Raw genomic sequence first — 18,243 nt, forward strand, 5'->3', positions numbered from 1 at the left:
GTGTTGTCACATCCTAATTGGACAAGAGAAAATGCACCACAGCTGCTCTCAATGACAGGAACAACTACCTACTTCCAAGATAGTGATCAACAGCTGCTCCACATAGCCCTATAATCAAGAGCAGAGTCAAAGGAATCTTGAACTGTGAGAAATGAGACCAAGATTACAGAAGAGAGACGAAATCAAATAAAGCAAAAACAAAAACATGCACTGAAGGAAACTAGCAAGCTCCATATAATAAGTGACTGCTACACATTGATGTTACATATTAGAATAGAATATAGGGGTAATGTATTCATTAACATTCATTAAGTATGAAACCCGTTATGTATCATGAAAATAGTTTTACATGATTGTACTGGTATAAAATACAATCACACCCATCATGCTGTTTAAGCTGCTATGGAATGCTACCACATGCATGCCATCTACAGTTTGTCAGCAACGCTGATTTGAAAATGTTCTATTGTTATTCACAGTGCCTCCTTCCCGATTTCCTCTATTATTTTGAATTTTTCACACAGAATGGAAAGAAAAAAAGGAAAGAAGGAACCTGAACATTTTTGAAATTATGTGTTTTGACAATTCTTTAATTCTTAATGAAAAAACTTACATACCCAAAGTGCCCCTGTGAAAAACGAATTGCCCCATTAAAACTGGTTGCACCACCTTTAAGCAGCAATAACTGCAATTGAACACTTCCTATAATTTGATATTAATCTTTCATATTGCTGTGGGGATATTTTACCCCACTTTCCTTTGCGGAACTGCTTTAATTCAATCAAATTCATAGGTTTTGAAACTCCAGAAGAGATGAGAAAAAAAGTTGTTGAAATATATAAATCTGGAAAGGGTTACAAAGCCCTAAGGATCTGAGACTCCACCGAACCACAGTGAGAGCCATTATCTTCAAATGGAGGACAATTGGAAGAGTGGTGAATATTCTCAGGAGTAGCTGGCCTGCCAAAATTCCACCAAGGGCACCGTGACAACTGATCCAGGAAGTCACAAGTGATCCCGAAAGAACATCCAAACACCTGCAGTCCTCTCTAGCCTCAGCTATATCAGTGTTCATGAACCTACACTAAGACTGGGCAAAGAATGAATTCATGAGAGAGCATGGTGGAAACCACTGCTACAAAGATGAACTGCCCATCATCTCATAATTGCAAAAAAGCACCTGGATGATCCCAAAGCCTTTTGGGATAATGTTCTATGGACAGATGAGTCATAAGTGGAACTTTTTGTGTCTGGTGTATAGCAAATACAGCATTTCACAGTAAGAACATCACACCAAAAGTCGAACATGGTGATGTTACTGTGATGGTGTGTGGATGCTTTGCTGCCTTGGGACCACGACAACTTCTCATTATTGAAGGAACCAAGCATTCTGCTCTCTACCACAACATTCTTAAACAGAATATCTGGTCCTCCGTCCATAAGCTGAACCTGCACTATAATTGGGTTAACAAGACAATAATCCAAAACACAAAACCTCACATCTAATTGACTGAAAGAGGCTTTTGAATGTTCTATTCGAGTCCTGACTTCACTGGAATAGAAATGTAGAAACTGAAACCAGCAGTTCTTGCTCAAAAACTCAACTATCTTGATAAAATGGTAAAATGGTAAATGGCAGGCATTTATATAGAGCCTTTATCCAAAGCGCTGTACAATTGATGCTTCTCCATTGACCCATTCATACACACACTCAGACACCGACGGCGATTGGCTGCCATGCAAGGCCCCGACCAGCTCGTCAGGAGCATTTGGGGGTTAGGTGTCTTGCTCAGGGACACTTTGACACAGCCTGGGGGATCGAACCGGCAACCCTCCGACTGCCAGACGACTGCTCTTACTGAGCATGTCGCCACTGCCATGTCGCCACTGCCTAAGACTGATATAAAATGATAGTAAGAGTTTGTCATTATTTCTGCAAAAGGTTCTGAAACCAGTTATTAAATTGAATTAGAGAATTACTTTTTTTACAGGGGTGACATGGATCTTTCAAAACTTTTTTTAATAAATCAATGAAAACATTTAAAACATTTGAATGGTTTCAAAAACCTGAAACCATTCAGTGTGAAAAATATGCAATAATAGAAGAAATCAGGAAAGGGGCAGATCTTTTTACAGTACTGTAAGTATATGATTTATGTCCTGTTGTAAGTCCCAATGCCAGCTTTGCAAACTGAAGTCAAAATTAATTATCCAGACTCTCTGGTGACAACCTCTGTCAGAAATGATTGTCACAACAACTCAAAAACATAAAATATTTGGAGTAGCTTTGTGTAGTTACATCATTGCATCACTTTGTGATTTGCGAAGATTAAGCATCTGTATACGTTTTTTTAATTCTTTGTAGTTTGTGGAATCACCATGTGCATCTCAACCCATGGGGGCACTTTCGTGAAGCAGGATCACTGCTACATAACTGCACTGAGTAAATCTTGGACTGAAATAAAAAGCTGCACCGGGTTTTACTTCATTACACCTACTTGTCTAAGTGTTGTTTGACCGTGGAATGATTGTTGGTGGCAGACAGGGTGGTTTGAGTATCACAGTAACTGCTGATCTCCTGGGATTTTCGCGCACACTAGTCTCTACAGTTTGCAAAGAATGGTGCGAAAAACAAAATTAATTCCAGTGAGCAGCAGTTCTGCAGACAGAAACACATGGTTAATGAGAGAGGTCCGATGAGAATGGCCAGACTGGTCAAAGCTGACAGGAAGGTGACAGTAACGCAAATAACCACACATTACAACAGTGGTATACAGAAGAGCATCTCTGAACACACAACACATCATAACTCTAGCTGGATAGCCTACAGCAGTAGAAGTCTAAAAAATAAGTCTAGTAAATACCTAATAAACTGCTCACTGAGTGTATATACCACACGAAAAACAAAAAACATCTTTCAAAACATTTAAAATATGTGGTAAATATTTGGCGCTATATGTTGATCTGTCCTGAAATATGTTTAAATGGCAATCTTTCATATTTGCATATGTTTTTATATATTTAAGAAATACATTTAACCTGTTTTTTCAGTGCGTGATAACTGAATACAACCTGCGAGAAACCTCTGTGTTTTGGGGGGGAGCTAATGCAGCAATATACTACTCAAATATCTTCATTTTGGGACAGTCATTCAACTGGTGTGCTCATGTTTAGCTCAATAATGTACTGTGTGCCCCATGGTATGACAAACAATTGATCACACATTTTATACAATGCTTCATGTGGTAGAGAAGTTCATGTATGATCGGCTAAGTGAACAATGCTTGAACAATGGATTAAACACGACACTTTATTACAGCAGCTCCCTGGAAACTTTAAAGATGATTTTATCTGTCTAAAGCACGGACTGTATAGCCTAGTTATACCTAAGTGGTACAATAATTGTAGTTTATTTGATCTTAAACCACTGGGAAAAAAATAGAATAATTCACTGTCGAATCGTGGTCTGTATTAGGGCGTTTCATTTAATGCACATCAGTAGACACATGGCAAAGGGACGATTAGAACTGGAAAGTCATGTTCACACAAAGCAGGCGTGGACTTTTAACTTTTTGCAACACCCAGTTAAGAGCTAGCGCCATACGTTTTGTGGGGAAGAGAACATTGCGAAAGTGCCCCCGTTTCTCAGTGGGGATTTCTCTTGGCAGAAGGCTAATTTCCACAAGACCTTTGGGCGGTCAAACTTCAAAACAGAAGCTCAGGAAGACGTGGATTGTGCTAAACAAATGTAGCCTGCCAGAACAGCATCATGTTTGACATAGGTATGTTGAATATTTTGTATGCCATCTATAGTTTTTTCCTAAATAAATTGTATCTAAACTGTTGTTACGTTGTTCTTATAGAAGTGGTGGACACACAGCATGTCATTTGTTTATAGCCTTTTACTTTTTTATTTACTTGGAACAGCACAATAAAACAATTGCATTTTTTTGCAGCTGGATGTCCAATTCGGAACATACAATTTTCGATTTATAACAGTGGCTTTGTGTTCCGGATGCATCTCCGATTTTACATGATTCAAAACAAATACATAACATACAAAAAATAACATCAACTTAAAAGGCATAAACATATTTTACCAGATGGCTACTTTGAAATCTGCATGTGAAGTTTGTCAAAAGAAACGTCCGTTTCAGTGATGTATGTGACAATGAATCCATTGTGAGTTGCATTCTTAACAGTATCCACCAATGGAATTGGGTCCTGTCCCCATACACCAATAGAACTGGACAGCTTCGGTGCCCCTAGAGGGGGTTGAAGGAATTGGGAAAGTAGTACTTCCAATCAAAATAATATGTTGGACGAAGCCTACGGCGTAGCAGCCTGGGCGAAACAAGGAAATGGTTGTGTTAGTCATATCTTGAGAAGCACTGCTGGCTTAACTGGATCCACGACGGTAGTGTTCCGTCAAGAATGGCGTAGAGGCCAATTTTCAGAACACGAAAAACAGGACTTTTTACTGATGGTGCAGGCTTGACGGTGGTTATTCAGGGGGGAGTTTACTTCAAATCCGGAAACTGGTAGGAAGTAGCTTGCTAGCTGCACTGTAACGTTAATGCCAACATGGCAGCGAGCAGCCAAGGCCCAGGGAAGGGGGTCGGGGAAGACAAGACATCCGGACGTAGACATAGTGAAGGTAAGTTAACGTAGCTCGATGACAGTAACATCATGTTTAGCAATGTTTTGATAAACAAGTATAATGGGGTTTTGCCATCGACTGTTTGATTTTGGGCAACATGATTATCTAGCTGGCAAGCAAGAAATAGATTCTCGCTAACGTTAGCTGTACGTGGATTGTGTTACTGTTTGCTGTCTGTGTGCCCTCGCAATGAAATTCATAACATTGCATTGCATGATCGTTGAATGTTAACCATACGAGAAAATGCTAAAACGACGCTGCTTGCAGAGTCTGTCGATGTTGTTAGCTAACAACAGTGGATAGCCTAACTGGTCAACCTTACCAAGCGAGCGGAGTAACAGCCAGCCAGCTAGCTAGCTATACTAGCAGTAACCAAGAAGGATAATTTGCAATCTAAATATATTTAACCATTATTACAGCTGACAGCCCTACATTAAAATGTAATTTGCTAGATTGTTTCAATGTAACTAGCTAACGTTTCTAGGTAACTGAACGTTAGCTAGGCCTGTTGATAACATTTCTCTAAGTTGATGCATTGTTTGAGTAAGTTAGCGTTTGTGCTTGTGGATGGGGTAACAATAACATCAGTTGCGTCGTTTACCAGACGATTGTTGTTTCAAAAAGTTAGCTAGTAATTGTTGAAATACAAGCTTCTTGGATTAAGAACAGCTAATGTCGCGTACTTGTTAAGTGCAAGTAACATCAGTGAAGAATGGCTTCCCCACAAGTAGCAATGTAAGTTGCAAGCAAATTGGTATTTTGTTGAATAAATTCCTTGGGTATTCTTGCCATTTTCTCGGCGATTTTGTTTCTTATGTGGTAGTGGTGACGTGTACTGACATTTTATACCCTGACGTGAGAAATGAGTCCTGTATTTGCCTAGGGCGAATGCCAGGTGGCACTGCTATAACACACCCATTGCTTTCATTAGCCTCCATTTATCTTTTATTTGATACGCTTTATGAGCGAACTCTGCAGCTTGTTCATCATGCAGCATCGTCATCTGTGTATGTATTCCGATCAGCCACAACATTAAAGCCACCTGGCTAAACCAGTTTTTCCATGATTAAAACTGCTTTAAACTGTATAAACTTATCTACTTGTCTATAAGCACTTATAATGAAATATTGTGATATGTGTACTTGTATAAGCAGATAAACATAAGTGATTTGCATTCAAAAGTTGGAATGAAAATGGAGAATTTTAATCTTGTAAACTTGTTTTGTTATTTAAATATCTTGCTACATACTGGTGTTCATACTGGTGTTCTATCTTAACTGGTGCTCGAGGACCTGTGGAAAGACCATATTAAAAAATGTCAGTTAGAAATCAGTTTCACCCTTCTTCACTCCAATTACATGGTAATGCATGTGGTCAAACTTCAGAAAATTGCGTGTCTGAATTGCACTATTGCAGATCGAAAGTGTATTCTGCTGCAGAGCAACCTTTTATACAGTCCAGGCACATGTACTGCTCAAATAGACACTGGAGTACTAGTTTTTTAATTGAACCATACATTGTTGTACTCAAGTAGTTAATACCTTGGTGTGAAATTCAGAATAGATGGTGTATATGTATGTCTGTATATGTACAGGGATCTATTGACCTACTGTGTCCCTATTGTTATAAGAATACATTTTTATTTTTTATTTAAATACATTTTTAGGACAATAACCTGGTTTTATGGTGTATGTAAGAAAAGAGAATATTGCTGAAGGATAGACATGTTGGTCTAATGTGGTGAGGTGAATGAGCATTTCCTTTGAGTACACACTATTGCTTTTAAATGGCCTGCAGTTTTCAGGTCACAATGTGGTAGGCCCATGCCGGACTGCTAGACACTTGTTGAAACGCTACAGAAGAAGACTTGATGTGGTACGTTTGTTGGCTGCAGGTAACACGAAGCTGAAGTACATCAGTTTGGCGGTGCTGGTGGTCCAGAATGCCTCGCTCATCCTCAGCATCCGCTATGTCCGCACGCTCCCCGGGGACCGCTTCTTCACCACGTCGGCGGTCGTCATGGCGGAGGTGCTCAAGGTTCTCACCTGCCTGCTCATCATTCTGCTCCAGAAGAGAGGTGTGTTGCCTAATCATGTCCCGCATACCCCCCCCCCCCCCCCCCATAACAGTGAAAACTGTCTGCTTTCATTTTTTTTTGTATTTATGACCCATTGTATTTTGGTTTGCCCCAAATATGTTGATGATGTAAGCGGTTGCTCTTCCATATTTTTCAGTGCCGTGAGCTATGTTCTCATGGCAAACTCTCAAACTAGTGGCTGCAGTTATTCACACAGTATTTTCTGTTGCTTTGTGTTGAACTTTGGCCTGCATGCTGCAGTGTGTTCTAGTCGCTGTAGCTGAGGTATGTAGTGCTGTAAGATTTGTGTCAATTATTTATTCATGTTCCTGGATCCTGTTGGTTTTCACACTAACCTTAACAGAGCACACGTTTCAACAGCTAAACTTGTGGAGTTGCTAATTAGTAGCATCAGGTGTGCCAAGGTTGAAATGAAAACCTACAGGATGGTAGATGTAAGAATTATGTCATTTCTATATTCAAATGGACGCCCAACCCTGTTCCTGGATCCTGTTGGTTTTCACGCTAACCTTAACAGAGCCACACCTCTTTCAACAGCTAAACTTGTTGAGTTGCTATTTAGTAGCATCAGGTGTGCCGAGGTAAAACCGACGGGATGGTAGATGTCTCTCTCACACACACACACACACCCACATACGGGTATGCCTACCCTGAGGTTACCTTTGAAAATATCCATATTAATTCACCGATTCTCTGTTTCTCTCTCTACCTGTGTGCCTTAAGGGAACGTGAAGGATTTTATTGCACTGCTGTATGACTCCATTGTAAGTCAGTACTGGGACACCTTGAAACTGGCTGTACCTTCGCTCATCTACACCCTGCAGAATAATCTCCAGTATGTGGCCATCTCCAATCTGCCTGCTGCTACCTTCCAGGTGAGCTGCCCCAGCCAGTAATGAACCCTCTGAAGAGTAAGTTGGAGACATGGGCTAACAAAGTGAATTTGCGGGACACACCAAAATGAGTGATTATATTCTTGAAATCTGATTTGCGAAACAACTTATATTTTATGATCGATACAAATTTCACCGATGTTAGGTTATAATGTCAGCGCCAGATTTGGTCTGGGATGTCTCCTGTGAGTTGTGTGAAGACAGTCTGGCCAATCGGTAGCACTAATTACCCGGGAGAAAAGAAAACTAGGGCTGGATTTGTAAGACATAGAGCTGGTGATGACCTATAAAGTCATATGATAACCAAGTACCTGCAATAATGGTGATGGGGCAAGTCATGGAGTCACGCAAATTAATGCAAACATTGTTAGCCCTTGTCTCCCAGATTAACAAGGCGAGACGAGTGTCATTTCAGGTTTCATAAAAATCTGTGGCAATGCGGTCCAAAAGTGTGTTGATTTGTCATGGAATTACCCTATTTTGAAAATGTCACTATTAAATTAAATGTTGCTATTAAATATGTATCATGAGAGGCCTACTTTTTTTATTTATTTATTTTTTTAGTCTAAAGAAGAGAAATATGCTGTGGGATGTTTTAAAAAGGCTTATGAATTTTCCTTTTTTTGATCTCTCGAAGTGGGATCCATGCAGAGTAAGATGATGGTGTTTGAGGTGTAAGGTGATGGTGTTTGAGGTGTAAGATGATGGTCTTTGAGGTGTAAGATGATGGTCTTTGAGGTGTAAGATGATGTTGTTTGAGGTGTAAGATGATGGTGTTTGAGGTGTAAGGTGATGGTCTTTGAAGAGTAGGATGATGGTGCTTTCTTCCCCTCCAGGTGACATACCAGCTGAAGATCCTGACCACGGCCCTTTTCTCCGTGCTCATGCTGCGGAAGAGCCTGTCCCGGGTCCAGTGGGTGTCTCTGGTGCTGCTGTTTGCGGGGGTGGCCATCGTTCAGGTGGAGCAGGAGGGCAAGCAGAAGGAGACCACGGTTTTGAACCAGAACCAGAACTATGCCAAGGGGCTGGTGGCGGTGGTGGTGTCGTGCCTGTCCTCGGGCTTCGCGGGGGTGTACTTTGAGCGCATCCTGAAGGGCAGCTCGGCCTCCGTGTGGCTGAGGAACGTCCAGCTGGGCATCTTCGGCACCCTCATGGGCCTGCTGGGCCTGTGGTGGAACGACGGCCCCGCCATCGCGGAGAGCGGCTTCCTGTTCGGCTACACGCCCATGGTGTGGGGCGTGATCTTCAACCAGGCCTTCGGGGGCCTCCTGGTGGCCGTGGTGGTGAAGTACGCGGACAACATCCTCAAGGGCTTCGCCACGTCCTTCTCCATCATCGTGTCCACGGTCACGTCCGTCTACCTCTTCGGCTTCCACGTGGACCTGCTGTTCACTCTGGGCGCGGGCATGGTGATCGGGGCCGTCTATATGTACAGTCTGCCCAAAGTAGCAGCTCCCTCCTCTGCTCCCTCCGACCTCGACTCCTCCTCCTCCGCCCACAGGAGCCATTTATCCAACGCCGGCGAGGACTCAGAGACGGACCCTTTCCTCGCCAAGTCAGTCCTGGTGAAATGAACAAATCTGTCGTCTTTCCTGTCTCCTGTCGTTCAAACCCCCCCCCCCCCCCCCCCACATTGAACTAACTCTAACCCCCTTTCTACGTTTCATCTTTTTCTTTTGCTTTTGAATATTTCTTCTTTTTTTAATTTTAAATTTTTACTTTCTGAACTGATCCTATTTTTAATTTAATATGTATAAAAGAAAATTAATGACTAGGAATGGCGGTGGAATCTTTGTACCTTACTTCGGTAGACACAGCCTTTGAAAGATCCCCTGCCTCTGGACTACTGTTCCCAGAACACACCTCTCCCTCATTCACTGCGCCTAGCACAGAATGATGCGGACCACCACCAGCCATTTTGGCCTGAATGCCTTCTTTGCAGTGAAAGCATTGCCGCAAAGTTGCGAAGAGGTTTAACGGTCAAAGATGCATAAATGAAGAACGAGAATGCAGCCTTGGCTTCATAATGTCACCATAATCTGCTCAATGCCTTTTTGTTTTATTTTATACATATTGCTCAAGAGTGTCAATATTTCTTTAAATGCATCAACCTGTGCACATCTACACCTATCTTTGAGATTGCCTTAACAATTTGTTTGATGTTTTTGATCCTAAGTCAAACAAATTTTCCCTACCGGGAACAGAAATGTTAGTATTATGTATTCTATTATTTTTCAAGTGTTTTACCAACGCATACAGTAGGTCTCTAGAAACTAACATCATTGCAAATGGCAATCTTTGCCTTATTGCAAATGCTATTAATATCTGATCTAATTTTCATGAAACACATCAAAGCTTATTAAGCTTATTAATGAACTCTTTCTCACGTATCATTTACAGTTCTGTGTTACTGTATCAATGATATACCCCCTCATTTCTGTTTGATTTCCCTTTCTATTCATTGTCATTTAAGAAATTGCATACACTACATTGTCACAACATTTTCTAGCCCAAATTGACTACTTCAGTGATGCTACTGTACTTGAGAACTGGAAGGTGTGTAAATGGGGAATTCTTTTACTCAAGTCCATAGTCGGTTATTGCTGCAAGTTAGCCATTGATTTTGAAATATTTTCTTATTTGATTTTTTACATGAATTGCTGAACTGCAGATGGCAGCTAGGGGTAAAAATCCTCATTTAAAGTGATACAGCTTGAGTTTGTGCCATTTGATCTCAACCTACAGCCATCCAGTTGTATGTGTAGTATACTTCATAAAGTGACTATAATCTATAAAAAGCACACATTGATCCCCCTGGTCCCGACTCTAGAAAACACTGCATTCTGGAGTGCCTAACAAAGTGGTGTTATCTAGATAACTGGCTTTTCCATTTCAACTCATTTTAACAGTTGAAATGGAACCTCTTTTAATATTCAAGAAAAACTGTTTTAAACAGTCTTTTAACAATGTGAGATTAGTTAAGATTTTGCATGTTCACATTTGCAGACCACCGCAATTTGTTCTTAATTGTAACAAATTCATTTCATATTGAAAAGCTGTAGAATTTACACAGAAACGAGATGAATGTGAAATGATTAATGAAAGACTGACTTGCGTCTTATTTTGAGGTACTCCAGTGTGAATGTTCTGTGGAACCAGTGGTGTCTGGCAGCATTTGTCTTATTTAGATGAGAAAATAATTCAGGAATATCCAGTCTGACAACTGAGAAATCCTCCAAACCGACAACATGCTTAAATATTAAATGGCCCTTGCTCTCTTTTGAGATGGGGACCCACAATGCACTGCCGGGACAGACACGTTTAATATAAAAATGGTTAGTTTATCGTTAATTAATTAATTGAATAAAAATGTGAAAATACACTTAAAAAAAAAATAAAGGAGTCTTACTATAGTCTTACTTCTTTTATTGAACAAATGAAAAACATCCATTTTGCAAAGAAATTCCACAGAGTATCAATTAATAGTAATTATAATCACCTTAAATTCTTTACAGTGCAGATAAATTACCTTGGCTTTCTGAGATTTTCGAACATATTATTTTACAGCCTAAATCATTTGATATGCCATTTATCTTTCATTAAATACACCGGCATTAACCTTCATGACCTCTCATTGTGTGGTCCATAAAGTAGTAAAGATAATGTGACCAAAAAGTAATGGAAGCAAGCTAAAACTACATTTTAATGGCACGTGCAGTCTTCAAACAAGGCTTTGTGAATTTTCCCATGGGGCGTTTGTCACTGAAGAACATGGTGTCATTTCTAAAACCAGTACATTAAGGATTTAAAGAAAGAGATAGGGGCTTGAGCAAATGTTTAGGCTTGTTCATAAACATGTTTATTTTATATCCAAATCAGTGTCTTTGAATGTATTTTCAAGGAACACTAATGATTAGAAGGGTATTATTTTAAGTGAAGAAAAAAAAAAAATGTAGGACTACTTTTTTGTATTGGATTAAATAAAGCAGGTGAGGTGATCAGTGCTGACTGAACCTGATCATTGAATGTACCATAAGTCCTGAGTGCCCTAGGCTGTCAGAAGCACTGGGTTTAAGAGGGACCAGACGACGCTAAAGTGCTCTGATGCCCATTGGTTTGGCATCTTACATTTCTGCTTGTAGTCACTATCTTTGGCCTGAGGTGGAGATGTAAGGAGGGTTTATTTATAGGAACATCCATAGAACTGCCAATTCCACTGAGGTGAACATCAACAAAGGTTCCATTGCAGTCATTCATCATTTTGTAATTCCTCTCAAACTCCCAAAATATATTCTGGTGCTCTGTCTCATTTTTGATCATCCTAGAATGAAGTCCATTCGTTTACTATCACTGTCTTAACTGTATGTACAGATTATTAAGAGTTTATCCACACCAAAATGTTATCCAGAAATAGATTGGTGTTAAAGAGGCTTTTGCATCATTATTAATTTTGTGATTCCTTTTCACACCCACCCACCTTTGCCTGTCTGTTTTTAAAATGAGCCTTATCATTCATTCTTCATCTGAGTTATTCTTACAGGATTAGATTGCTCTTAAAGTACACGGGTATAAAAGTATGGTTATAAAAAGATTCTCTTTTTATGTGGTTCGAAAAACGTTATATATATATGTGTGTGTGTGTATGTGTGTGTGTGTGTGTGTGTGTGTGTGTGTGTGTGTGTGTGTGTGTGTGTAAAGCACTGGTTTTATTCGTCATATTAAACATCACTCTGCACAAGATGATATTTAGAGACCATTAAAAACATGGGAAAACCCTGGGGGAAAACTTAAGAAGCCCAGACACAGTAAATGTCACTTTCTTTGTAAATAGTGAAATGGTCTTATTTATCTGTTCAAGGGCAGCCCATGAGCAGATAATAAGGGCCAGTGCTGTGTACTCCGAACAGCTTTTGCTTAGCCAAAACAAAGACTGGGGTGAAAATGGCTGCTTTTATTTGCCATCTTAATATTTCATTTATTTCCCCCTCCGGTGGGATTCAAAGGCCTCCAATTAATTTCCGTTTGGTTTTTTGTTAAATTATGTGATTTGTATCTTCTGGTCTCTAGTTTGTTCAGTTAGTGTGGTAATATGCGTTTGCACACATGAAGGAACTCGACCACACCGTCTTTGTGCTGGGATATCACAGTCCTGAGTGAAATCCAGCATCGATAAACTGCAAGCCTGAGGTTGAATGCAGTCTGAAGGAACCATGGGATGCGTGTCTTTCCCTGACCCCATTTCTTCAATTAAACTGAAAGTGACCTGTTTCTCTCAGGGCCTTGGGTGGTTAGGCTGAAGGTTAGACTGTCAGGCTGTCTGTTAGACAATTGAGGGACAGATATTTGAATAAAGGCTTCAGCTATGTAATAAATTCAGTGAGGTATTGAGTGGCTACTTGTCTGGTAGACACTTTAAACTGTCACATGAAAGGCTGCTGTTACACCTTTGTGGTTATATAGTTTTGAATCTCACAAAGCGCATTAGCTTTTTGGGGTGGAGGGGTTGGGATCTCCAGGTAATAGGTAGTTAATGTTCCTGGGTGAGAACAATTTTATTTGCACAAACAGGAGGGTGTAAGGAATTGTCATTGAAGAATCATTGTAAATATTAAAATTACATGCTATGTCAAAGAATTACATATTGGAAGGAGGAGAATGGAATTGAAACATTGGGAATTTAGAATTTGATGGTTTTCAGCTCAGATCTACGCTGAAGTGCTCAACATGTTATCTATGTTTTACTTCTGCGTCATTGTTTAAAAAAGAGGAAAAATATTTTAAGTAGTAACAGGAAACTGCCACACAGGCAAAGTAAATTTGTCATTACGCATACGTAATTATCATAACAATCTGCTGCTGCACAAACAGAATCTACTTGTCAATAGAGGGGTTTGATGCTGAAATCCAGTATCGACACTGAAGTAGCTAAATGAATGAATGAATGTAATGGGTTATTGGTGATATGCGTGTAATGATACGTTGCTCCCACATGCACATTCTAACGCACCTGGGTATGGAGGGAAATGTGACTAACCAAGGTGTGTGCGAATGTGATCTGTGTGTGGCTACTGTACGTTTTGGGGAGTGCGTGACAGTCATACCGAAAACATTTGGGGCAGGGCTGATTTTTGGGCTCTGCGTTGGCGGCGGATGTGGTTTAACTTTCAACTTTTCTTTTGGAGTCTCAGTAATTTGTAATGTTTTGTGTTTTTTTTCTCCTTTTTTAAAAGCTGTTTGTGGGATTAACTGATTTCAGCGCATACATTGAACAAGATTAATGTGAATGAATTATGCAGATGTGCTACAGAACATGCTGTGCATTCTGTAGTTTGTCTGTGAAAGAGATTCTGACAAGGGTGGTAATGGGATAAATTAATGTGACCAAATACTGGACTATTTAATGTATGTTTAGTAGGATATATATGAATGACATAAGACTATTTACTCAATTCAGCTGAGGCTTTGAAAGATATGTTCCTTTTGATTTTATGTAGCACATCTTAATAAAGCCTTGAGATTTTTATATGAACTTCAATAAATGCTTATTTTCTGTGGAAATACTGAATGTAATGCAGTAAAAATATGTGAAGAGAATTCTAATGTAAGTTCTTATTTAAGTTCTTATGCTATATTTAAAAAAAGGTTTGTATAAACAGAGATTCTTGGGTAGCATGTACATCATTGCTTAATAGAATAGTTTGAGGAGAGAGGCTCACTGAGGCAGCTCAGTGAGGACTCAGGACTTATTTTGGCACCTTTTGCAGTTTGGCCCCTCCCTGACTGTTCCTGGTCTTGATGGATACATTTACTTGGGCTGGCAAAAGGCATTCATTCTTAGTGTGTACTGGGCATCAGCATTGCTTTCTGGCTGGTTTGTACCAAGGTAGACCTAACTGATGGTGTTGAGCTGTAACTGGCACCTTGTAACTGAGGCGTAAACTGAATATGCCCTTGGTGAAATCCCAGCACGGATAAATGTCATGAGTGTCGATGAATGAATTTGAGTTACCTGATACCCAGCAGATACTGGCAGAGAACACTTATAGAGGTATGTAGGCTAAATAGCTTTCTGTCCTCAAAAGTAATCATCTTGGTTGATGGTAAAATTGAAAGGCACAGAACAGTGTGCAGAAGGTGGCTGATTAGTACATTTTCGGAGGGATGGTTAAACATAGACGTGGCTCGTCAATGCCCTTGGCAGGGGAAGCATGGAATGCTGTAACACAAGCCTGCCCCACCCTGATCCTGGAGATCTACCATCCTGTAGGTTTTTACTCCAGCCCTAACAAAGCACACCTCATTCAGCTGCTAGAGCAGGGCTGCCCAACCCTGGTCCTCTCTACCGTCCGGTAGGTTTTCACTCCCTTTATTTAACAGCTAGTGACCTCGTTCAGCTGCTTCAGAACCAGGTGTGTGACATTAGCGTTGGAATGAAGACTTGCAGGACCGTAGATCTCCAGAACCAGGGTTGGGCCGCACCAGTGTAATTGTGCATATTGTCTCCACAACTGAAAACTGTCAACTATTTACACTATAAAATATGTGATCATGAACATCTAGAAGACAACTGCGAACAATTATTACAGCTTAGAAATAATGTGGTTAAACAATTCATTTTTGTTTATCTTTCCTATTATAAGCTATATTACTGCTAGCCCTATGACCAATAAGATTTAATGGCAAACTTTGTTTACTGATGAAATTGATCATTCCTGTGTTGTTTTTATTTTTCCTTTTCTTATTTTCAACACTAAAGGCGCCATTTGTAATCAATGAATTTATAAAAAGTACCTGCTCTTCTATGTGTTTCATTTACATAAAACATGTTATTTCTTTGGTATGTTTTTTAATTAAATATTTTATTTTAATTTTAAGAAAGTAAGTGTGTGTCTGACTTAATAGTGGCGTACTATTATGCTTAATGTTGCTAGGAGGAAAATAAGATTTATGGTTTTGTCATTGTGATGTTCACTTTCTAAGTCACTTTATCTGCAGTAATCACTTGGGAAATTTGTTTAACCTAAGCATGTACAAAGCTTTGGTTCTTTCATAATTCATTTCTCAGCACCAATTATACTGATTGTTTACAGTTTACTTAAATCTGCTGGTTTCTGGGGTGTGAGCTGGTGATTGATATTTAAAGTTAAAACTGAAACCTGTAGACACCAGAGTTAGCCCCTGTTCTAGACTTGAAAATGTTTTGCAATCAGTTTCAAGAGCAAATCAGGAAAAAAATTGTCATAACTTGGTTCTAAAAAATAAAAATCATCATTAGGAGGTTTTATGGACTGGTTTTATGGAGCACAGAGACCATGAGTAGGTGTGCAGCGTCTGTAGTTCTCTAACTCTTGACAGTATCTTCACAGCACTAACACCTGTTTTTCTGCCCCGTCCAGTCAAACGTGTTTCAGTCACACAGGTTACATGCTGCTACATGCTTGGAATTTGACTCACAGAAAAGAGAAAAGTGAGTTTTACTGGTAGAATGAGAAAATAGCTTTACTTGCTTTGAATGTCGACTGGCTGCATGTTTGCAGGCTAGTGATGTCAGCCAGCTGCATTATGGGTGACAAAGCTTATGTTTGCAAATGTAACCGTGCGTTCATTGGTGGATTTTCCCTCCCTTACACAATACACAGAAACACCTACTAGTAGGTGTTGATTTAACACTGAAAATCCCAGAGGATTGCTGGGATTTTCTCTCATTTCAGTGAACTGCTAATGTGCTGTAGCATTTTGCATAGGTTGATACTGATTGAGTGCTGGTTTGTGTGTTCTTCCGTAGGTTCCATGGGAAAGAAAAGGGGTGTTGACAGTTCTTTCTGAGCATGGCTTTGACCCAAGATTCATCATCCAGCGTTCCACTCCAAACGCCAAAGAGTGAAAGGATTTCATATAAGTCGTATATTGCCTTTTTCATAATTGTGAATCCAAATGCATTTACACACAGTCTAATGCAGTGTTTTAAATGGACAGTGGAACAAATAAATGTAATGTGTGACAAAACTAGGCATTGAAACTATTGACATATGTTTGTTTTTTTGTTTGTTTGGCTTGTTCTGGGTGCCAGGGTCCATTTCCTTGGGCTCTGATTTATTTACATATAAAAAAAGAAACTAATTTTGTAACCCATTTTGGCATAGATGTGTTTTTAGGTTTTCATGCTGCCTTGTTAGTTTTGACCGACACACTTAAAAATATGACACACTTGACTGTAATGCCTTTGTGTTCTAATGTATTTCAATATTTTGTACAGCAAGTGCAATTGCTTTATATATGAATTGTTAATTAACTAACACAGTATGTATGTGTGTTTGTAAACCATACAACCAAGCCATAGTGTGTGTGTGTGTGTGTGCGCACACACACACACACACACATACACACAATTTGTTTAAATGTTTTGGTTTACAGAATTAGTTTGCATGTAAGGTACAACCAATACAAACCTAGGATGGGTATAGCTTATATTTTAATTGTAAGCATGTCAATAGAGCCCTACTTTTAAGCTAATTTGTTAGCCTACTTGATATTGAATTTTTTCTATTCACTAGTGACTGTAATTATCCCATATTTAACCAGTCTTGATACATTTCATACCTAAGGGAGCACTGATGCTTTGAGCCATCTGCTTTAACATGTACACCAAGGCAACGACCATCTTACAAGATAAACACTAAATACTATAACACAAAGGTAAAGAAAGCAATTGTAGGCGCAAGTGTAAGATGATCCTGTCCCTGGTGTGTACTCAGCATTGTCAGGTCCCTTTCCATAGGACCTTTTTGAGGAAATGGCTGATGGGAATAAAAAGGATCCATGTACATATTATGTTAAGGCTGAAGCAATTACATTTCTTCACATTTACAATTACATTTGAGATATTAAAAGTGTTGTGTTTTCATACATTAAGCTATATGTTACGGTGCTTTTATAAGGTCTTGTTTAGTCATTAAAAGCCCCAAAATAGTTGGATTTCAAAGATATTTATTGATAGTAAAGAGTTTCATTGTTGCTATATGGTACTTAATGGTGTGGACAGAATTGTTTGTTTATATAAAATGTATTTATGTATTTACAATAAAAATAGAAAAATGTTCATTCATAGCTTCACCCTTTACCGGTTTGTCCGGTTTCTTGATATGCTGGACTGAGTGCCTTGTTTCACGTTTACGTGTACTGCACACTACTGCTCAAAGAAAAACACTTTTTACACAGTAACATTTTATTCTACTTTACTCAGACAGTATACTTGTATGTAACCTTTGTCCAGAATAATAAAATTAAATGTACTTTTCATTAAACATCTCACTTGTTTGTGCTTTGACCTGGAAGTATAGCTTCAAGAGTTTTTTCCTGACCTCTTTTTAAAATCTATAGTTCAGGGGTGTGCAACCAGGGCCAATCAATTTTTTGGATTTTGTGCCAACTTCTGCTCTTAGTTATTTAATTGGCTCACTCAAATATTGATCTGACATTTGTATAAGTACCAGCTAATGCTGCAGTCTGCAAGTGTATCCTAAAGATTTTACTGTGCTCAAGTACAGCAGTGAACCAGCATAGTTTATGGGGTGAACCAAATTCAGCATGCG

At 39.4% G+C, this 18,243-nt stretch overlaps 1 protein-coding gene across 4 annotated transcripts; it reads left to right on the top strand.

Annotated features, from left to right (window-relative positions):
* The first annotated feature begins 3,622 nt into the window (after nt 1-3,622).
* slc35a2 (solute carrier family 35 member 2) lies at nt 3,623-17,957 on the top strand. Of its 4 annotated transcripts, none has more exons than XM_061257187.1 (6): nt 3,623-3,782; nt 6,555-6,737; nt 7,482-7,633; nt 8,488-9,206; nt 16,048-16,118; nt 16,437-17,957. In XM_061257187.1, exons 1-6 carry the CDS (start codon nt 3,770-3,772, stop codon nt 16,475-16,477), a joined length of 1,179 nt encoding a protein of 392 aa, XP_061113171.1. In that variant the 5' UTR covers nt 3,623-3,769; the 3' UTR covers nt 16,478-17,957. The 4 variants fall into 4 exon arrangements, with proteins under 4 accessions (XP_061113171.1, XP_061113169.1, XP_061113170.1 ...); XM_061257185.1 differs by lacking the exon at nt 3,623-3,782 and adding an exon at nt 4,334-4,657; XM_061257186.1 differs by lacking the exons at nt 3,623-3,782; nt 16,048-16,118 and adding an exon at nt 4,334-4,657 and having other exon boundaries at nt 8,488-9,216.
* Nucleotides 17,958-18,243: the final 286 nt, after the last annotated feature.

This window comes from Conger conger, chromosome 10 (genome assembly GCF_963514075.1).
Source record: "Conger conger chromosome 10, fConCon1.1, whole genome shotgun sequence".
NCBI classification, from domain to species: Eukaryota; Metazoa; Chordata; class Actinopteri; order Anguilliformes; family Congridae; genus Conger; species Conger conger.